The 7,974-nt window shown below is 37.3% G+C and overlaps 1 protein-coding gene across 8 annotated transcripts in view; it reads left to right on the forward strand.

Annotated features, from left to right (window-relative positions):
* The window catches only part of GOLGA4 (golgin A4), a 110,091-nt gene extending 105,156 nt beyond the window's left edge, over positions 1–4,935 (forward strand). For 7 of the 8 annotated variants that reach the window (XM_070777080.1, XM_070777082.1, XM_070777083.1 and 4 more), the window contains 2 exons: positions 1,398–1,460; positions 4,225–4,935. In XM_070777080.1, the coding sequence (XP_070633181.1) occupies positions 1,398–1,427 (30 nt within the window). In that variant the 3' untranslated portion in view covers positions 1,428–1,460; positions 4,225–4,935. The remainder of the gene's footprint in view (positions 1–1,397; positions 1,461–4,224) is intronic. The other variant, XM_070777081.1, reaches the window with a different exon arrangement.
* Positions 4,936–7,974: the final 3,039 nt, after the last annotated feature.

Here is a 7,974-nt window from a genome sequence, read left to right on the forward strand (position 1 = left end):
GCATGGTCTCTGTAGCTGCATGCAAGGTGGGTTCAAGAAACAGATGCACGTAAAACCGATGCATAGTGAAAAATATGGCCCCTGTAGACCATGTATTTGTTTTCTTAAAAGTGGTTTTGCCTCTTAATTTTGTTCAGAATACATAGTGTGTGATCATTGCAAAGAAACACTGCAGACAATGCAGGAACATTGCTTAGAAAGGGAGACCTCGATGATCTTCAGCCTCCCAGCTCTTTCCACCCTGACAAGATCATGTTTGCTGTTGGTGTTGGGAACATCCCCAGCTTTATAATTACATAATTATATTTATTCCTCTATCATTTAGGTATTTGACTTTATAAAAATGAGAGTGTGCAACAGCTTGCTTTTTTCACTTATTTTTATATTCCACCTCATTACAAACTGATTTACCTTCTTCTTTTGATTGGTTGATATATGGATGTCCTGCAGTTGAGTTCATCAATTTCCTATCCATAGACACGTAGGTTATTTTAGTTTTTCAATACTTAACATTCATAGACACAGGGAACATACATATATATATTTTTTGCATACTCCCACAAGTTTTCCAATAGGATGTTAGCCTTATTGTGTTGTGTGTGTTGCAAATATTATTTTCTAGTTTGTCTTTTGATTTTGTTGCTTCTTACTAACTGCACATTAAATATAAATGATAAATAAAAGGATGCTTCCAAGGTTGGTCACACTAAGAGTAGGCTCAGATCTTATAAACAATTCCTGTCTTTGCTGATACTGTTTTAAAGCAAACTAGGAAGTCAGTTAATAATCTTGGATTATGACCATGTTAAATAGGACATTGAATTTATTGCAAAAGGTTGCTACAGTAAAACTGTGTTTGCAGAGGTTGGGTCCCTTTGAAGGCAAACTTTGGTTTGGGTCATCATTCCTGAAACCATTTTCTAATATGGTGTTGAATTACAAGAGAGTTGTTCGTTGATAAAATTAACATATTTTAGGAGTAAATTCAATGTATGGATGCACTGTATTCACGTTCATCAACATTTCCCCCCAAATTGTTGGTGGTAAAATGAAATTACGTAAATCAAATTGTAATGTATGCTTGAATGGAATTATGAAGCAGATCCTTTTATAAACTGAATAATCATGACTTAATTATATCTAGCATATAAATATGTAATTAAGTATAAAGTACATCTATAATTGTGTTCTTTAAGTTCCGAATAAAATCTCCACTGTGTAGTGTTATAGTTATTTAGGATGGGAGGAAGTGATTATAGATTCCTTGGTTTGGGGATATGTGAGAAATTTAAGTACATTCAGTTTAATCCTTTGAAGTTCATAAACACATATAATCTCTGTGTTATGTTAAGTCTTAAAACTAACCCAATAAGCTTTTTTTCTTCCTGGCTTTGTAGTATACTTCACCTCGCAGTGGTATCTTCTGAGTAAACCATCAGTCTGTGCTTAGTTAGCATGTGGTGAGTGAAGAATAATATGTCTTGTGTCTTTTGTGCAAAAAATCAAATGTATTGCATGATACTAACCATTTTGCTGGAATTCTTTTTTCTTTTGTTTAATGAAAATATGATTATGCTATGGGTTAATACAGGGATTCTCTGTTAATTTTGCTTTAATATGTAGATTAATAATCACCACCACCAATGTTACATAATTCTAGGAAATTTTAGTTCTTTAAATAGCAATTGAAAGTTTCAAAATTGCTGTTTGAAATTTTGCCCAAAAATCCCCCTAAAAATGTTTATGTATTTTATATTCCTATTTGTGTTTTATTTCTTGAGAATGGTCTTCAAAGTTAATAAAGATTATGAGAGAGAAATGAAAAATCATTTTCTAGATAAGAGTGATATATTTCACAAATCCAGAATGTAAAATATTACACAGCTTGCTTAGAGTCAGGCTAGTCTGAAGTAATGAGCACTGCTGCTGCTGCTAACTCGCTTCAGTTGTGTCCGACTCTGCGACCCCAGAGATGGCAGCCCACTAGGCTCCTCTGTCCCTGGGATTCTCCAGGCAAGAATACTGGAGTGGGTTGCCATTTCCTTCTCCAATGCATGAAAGTGAAAAGTGAAAGTGAAGTCGCTCAGTCGTGTCTGACTCTTAGCGACCCCATGGACTACAGCCCACCAGGCTTCTCTGTCCATGGGATTTTCCAGGCAAGAGTACTAGAGTGGGTTGCCATTTCCTGCTCCAGGGAAGCATACAGTATAGCAAAGTAACACATTTGTCCTGAGGAGACCCTTAGGCAGCTGCTTTAATTGAATGTGGCTGTTTCTAATTAATGTGTTAGTACAATGAGGTGGAGGCATCTAAAATGTTTGGATACACTTGATTGTCCTCACATTTAAACACCCCTCCCATCACCTCTACATATTATCCATGTTATTAGCATGATTTAATACTCCCTAAAAATTTAGGGTATGTCTTTATCTCAAACTTTGCATGAATTTTCACAAGTGACAAGCTGAATCACAGTCAATAGAGTTTATTTATAATTAAAGATTCTCTGTGATTATTAATTGAACTAACATGCAACTAACAGTATCAAGTTTTAAATGTTAATGTACAGCATTTTTTTAACCTTCTAAGTTCAAATATCCTTTCTGCCTACATTTGAATCTCATTTTTATTTTTAATGTGTATCAGTTAACTTGTTTTGGTGATTGTCTAAAGCTATCATTAGTCATGTAAATTCCATATCTAACTCAGTAAGTCCTCACCTTTACCTTTGTTTATAATATTATAAATACTGTATCATGCTCCTTACTGCATTTAAATAGCATCATTTATCACTTAAAATGCTACCATGTAGCATTTCTGTTGATTGGTAACTTGATTGTCTTCTCAACTTTCAGTTAGAAAAATTTCAAGCAAGATTTGTAAAATTTAAGTAAATACTCATACACCCTTCACCTATATTTACCAGTTATTAACGTTTTGCCAGATTTTCTCACTCTCACTCTTGATTTCTCTCCATATATATTTTTTCTCCTCTATGACATTTGACAGTTGCTTGCAAACATTGTGCTTGTAAGCATTTGACAGTTACTTGCCAAACATAAATCAAATATCTTACTAAGTATCTTCAAAAATAAGGACCCTTTTCCTATATACTCACAATACAGTTGCCACTGTTTGGAAATTTAATATTAACACAATGCTGTTATCTAATATATAGTAAATACTCACATTTCCCAGTTTTCCAAATAATGTCTCATAATTTTTAAAATTTCAGGATCCATTGGGAGATTGCATTTTGTCGTCATATTCTTCAGGTCTCTTTTGAACTAGAAAAGTCCTCCCAGCCTTTTTTTGGTCTCTCATGACATTGACATTGTGCAACATTATTGAATCACACATGAACTTCTCTTCCTGCAACAGTGCAAGCTCACGTTTGAAAATAATAACTGAAAAATGGTTTTAAATATCACAGGAGATCTTTTTCTTATCTTCTCTAGATTTTTAGGACTAACGTGTGTTGAATGAGTTTTATATTAATAAATTGTAAACTCTTGGAAATACGTCCTGAGTGGTGGATTATAATAAAGTCGGGACGACTGTAGTACTTTCTCTAGAACTGAAAGACTCTCTCTGTTACTTAATCTTTTTTGGTGGTTTATTTTTATGCATTTTTAACTTCATACTTGATTTGACCACTGGCTTTTAGAATCTTATCTAGAGAAATCTTATTAGGAAGGTTTAACATCATGTCTTCTAAACATATTAAGGTTTTAAAATTAAGTTTGTTAATTTCAGATGAGGCATACATAATTTTTTTAAACCAATAGGTAGTTGTCCCTTGCTGCTATGCCTAGCATCCTAGGAGAACTGTAATATATAGAAACATCAATAGAGAAGAAGGAAAAGCCTTTTCTCCTCTTAAATCTAGCCTGCATCCTTGAAGGCTTCTCCCATGCTAGCACGCTTTCTCCTGGCTTTCTCTAATCATGACCTGGCAGCCTTCGGTATGTGCTGCAAGGCTGCAGTTTCTGATTTCATATACAAATACTGCTTTCAGGACTGCTGACTAAAAAGATCATTCTAAGGACGTAATGTTCAGAAGATTCCTTCAGGATTTAATATTTAGAATATTTGTACTTCAGTCTTCAGACTATATAATTTTAATATAATTTAACTTGAAAAAATAAATCTCCCAAAAAGTTAGCTTTAAAAGTTTTTTTGTTTTTTCGTTTCTTTTTTCTCCTCATCCTTTTTCTTTTCCAGTCATGGCTGCGGCCTTCATCTTAAAGAAGTTGGGAGAGTGATGCTGGACAGACCTGGAAAACTGTGTACATTTGCTGTTGGTAGTACGAAGCTGTATTCAGGGCCCCTCATGTAGCCCGAAGACCAAGAAAAATCTGACATTGGCCCTCGGAAAGATTGCAGACTGCCTTTAAAATAGATTATTATATCAGTGGAGAAACAATAATAGTTTTGGGGGTTATCAATTTTTTGTTGTTGTTGTTGGGAAGAGTTTTGTGTTGTTTAAAAGATATTTTGAATAACTTAACCTGATTTATGGGCTCACTTCATGTTCCTTTCTTCCATTCTTTTTGTCCCTCTTTTTAAAGAACTGCTTGACTTTCCTATTTATTTCTAGGGTGATTTTTTTTTTTTTTTTAAAGACTTGTGCAATACATTTTGAGGTGAAATTTAGTGGATTTTTTTCTGATAAATTAGAGCATTTAATTGACTATTTTATCCAGATTGATTTGTTGAATATTTGCTGAAGACTAGTTCTTTAAGCTCTGACATATGATAAATCCAAATGGCAGTACCTCATTGTTTACTTAGCTTTTGTACTTATATTTTTCAGAGGAAAAAATACTACTGTAAATTGTAAATAGCCAATACATAACTGTATCGTATGCAAATCTGTGACTGTTGGCAATATCATCTCAGAACAGAAAAATAAAGTTTATTTACTGTATGAAATGTGCTTACTGTGTTTTTTCCTAAATTGAAATCTCTTCAAAGTAGTTTAGAATTTATGTTCTGTCTGGGCGAATTATAATGAGGAACTGTTTGTCAAGAGAGCTGAATTGCTAAGTATTTGGAAAGATTCTTAATGCATTTAATCATGGAGTATTTTTCTAATGTGTCAGAGCTTGTATGGGAGAATAGGCTCTGTGTGTGTGTGTGTATACATGCTTACAATGATAAGTCTATTTATATTAAGGCCCATTAAAATTCCTGTGATTTTAATTGCATGATATTTTATCCTCAGGATACTATCATTTAACACCATGTTCTCTACTGTTGAACATCTAGGATGGTCATTTTGATTCAGTACTCCATGATGATCGGCCTGTCCATATTGTAAGCACACTGGAAAGAACAGTCCAGGACCAACCCGTCTTTCTCTCAACAACCTTTGATTGCCAAACACGGACACACTTCAGAAGACCGTGTGCCAGGTTTGTCTGGCACTCTTTCCCCAAACATTCCAAAGATGTGATGTGTGGGCGAGCATTCGGAATCAGTATACTCTTAAGAGCACTGCTTCAAAACTGAGCTTCACTCAGATCTGAAGTGTCAAAGATGCATTGAAATAGCAGTGCCTGCAGCGGTGCTACAGGGGTGTGCAGGTGGGGGTGTGGGCGAGGCAGAGGCCTTCCTTCCACACTCCAGCCATTGTTTCTGTAGTAATAACAGTTCCCTTATGCCTTCCTTTAAAATCCTCTTCAATCAGGTTTTGTTGTCAAGTTCTTCAGAAGTGTCCAAACACCAAACATATGTGAATATACGACACTCGGTAAACAATACGGCCATTTAAAATTTTACTCTGAAGAGTTAAATTGTGGGTATGGGTGCATCTCTTACAATTTTTCCATTGCTTATTCCCCTGCTGCAGGAAGGCTGCTTCTTGCTTACCACACACCTGGATTGGGCCACCCTCCCCTATATTTTGTTTTTTGGAAAATGGTTATTTATTTGACTGTGCCAGCATGTGGGATCAAGGTCCCTGACCAGGGATCGAACCTGGGTCCTCTGCATTGGGAGCTCTGAGTCTTAGCCACTAGACCACCAGGGAAGTCCCATGCCCTGCTGTTTTAAATGGGGAATGTGTAGTGTGTTTCCCTGCCCCTTTTTATCATCCCACCACTGTGTGTTGGGGGTGGGTAGGACAGATAATTCGTATTTCTCATTCACAGGTTTCCAAGAAAAGTTAACTCAAGATCTGGGGTGGCTCACGAGATCCTGGATATAATGTTTGATGCTACAATTGGGTGAGACTTTGGGGAAATTTTGGGAAGATGATGAATGTATTTGACGGGCAGTCAGGAAGGAAATGAATGTCTATGACCCAGTGAGCAGATTGTGGTGGACTAGATTGTTGCTTCCAGTTCTTCTCCCCCTCCCTGTATTTGGATCATGCATCCACATACTTTGTTATCAGGGTTCACAGTACCTACTGTTAGAGTGTGTGGAGTACATTTCTTTACCTAAACACTAAGATTGGCTGTATGACTGTGGTCAATGAGTTTTGAGTGGACATGACTTTGCCACATCTGAGCGGCAGTTTTAAGAGCCCTTGCATAGTTCAGCCATTGCCTTTTTATCTCTGTCATGAGACTATGATAAAGACATGAGACAGAGTTCTGCCTTAGCTTGGGCCCTGGGATAAGTGATACATTGACCAGATGTGTAACAAGAGTAAGAAATAAGTAGTTATTATTATAAGTCACTGAGATTTGGGGGTCATTTGTTACTATAGCATGCGAGTGCGTGCTAAGTTGCTAAGTTACTTCAGTCGTATCCGACTCTTTGCAGCCCCATGGACTGTAACCTGCCAGGCTTCTCTGTCCATGGAGATTCTCCAGGCAAGAATACTGGAGGGGGTTGCCTGCCCTCCTCCAGGGGATCTTCCCAACCCAAGGATCGAACCCAGGTCTCTTGCATCGCAGGTGGATTCTTTACCATCTGAGCCACCGGGGAAGCCCTACTCTAGCATAACATAGTGAAAACTGACACACTGTGCAAAAAAAGAAAAAGTTGTTGCAGGATAGTGTGATGTCTTCAGTGTTTAGAAGTTTGACTGTGATATCTTGGTGTGGATTTCTTTAGGTCTCTCTTTGCCCAGCTTCTTAAACCTACAGGTTTATGTCTTTTACCAAATGTGGGAACTTTCCAGCCATTATTTGAGTATTTTTTTTAGCCCTTCCTTCTTCCTTTCCTGCTCTCTTTCTGGGACCCCAACGACAGGTTAGATGCTTTGTTATAGTCCCACGAGTCCCAGAGGCCCTGTTCCCCCCCTCCCTTTTTTTTTCCCCAGCTTGGTTTCTGTTGTTCAGATTGAGTAATTTCTCTTGTTCTATTTATAAGTTCATTGACTTTTTCCTCTGTCCCTTCCTTTCTGCTGTTGAACCCATTCACTGAGTTTTTATTACTATGATTATTTATTTTTTTGATGTGGGCCATTTTAGAAGTCTTTACTGAATTTGTTGCAATATTGCTTCTGTTTTATGTTTTGGTGTTTTGTCTGTGAGGCATGCAGGATCATAGCTCCGTAATCAGGGGTTGAACCCACACCCCTGCATTGAAAGGCAAAGTCTTAACCACTGGACCACCAGGGAAGTCCCCCATCCATTGAGCTTTTAATTTGAATGATTGTATTCTTTAGTTCTAAAATTCCCACTCAGGTCTTCATATCTTCCATTTCTTTGCAGAGACGTTCTGTTTCTTTGCTTTAAGCGTGTTTGTAATTGCTCATTGAAGCACATGTCTGATGGCTGCCTTAGAATCTTTGTCAGGTAAAGGATGGGATAGAAGTCCAGATGTTCTACTAGGCCTTCATTGACGCCAAAGGTGGGGAGGTCCTCCTCATCACTGCTGGGTGGGGGTATCGAGTTAATAGTTGCCCACTAGACCTCTACTGACCGCACAGGAGGGTGATCTCTTCACCTTTTTTTTTACCTTTGAGTAGCAGTGAAAGTCCACTCTCCATTGAGCCTGCTCTTCTTCTACACCTGC

Source organism: Bos indicus, chromosome 22, assembly GCF_029378745.1.
Source record: "Bos indicus isolate NIAB-ARS_2022 breed Sahiwal x Tharparkar chromosome 22, NIAB-ARS_B.indTharparkar_mat_pri_1.0, whole genome shotgun sequence".
Classification (NCBI taxonomy): Eukaryota; Metazoa; Chordata; class Mammalia; order Artiodactyla; family Bovidae; genus Bos; species Bos indicus.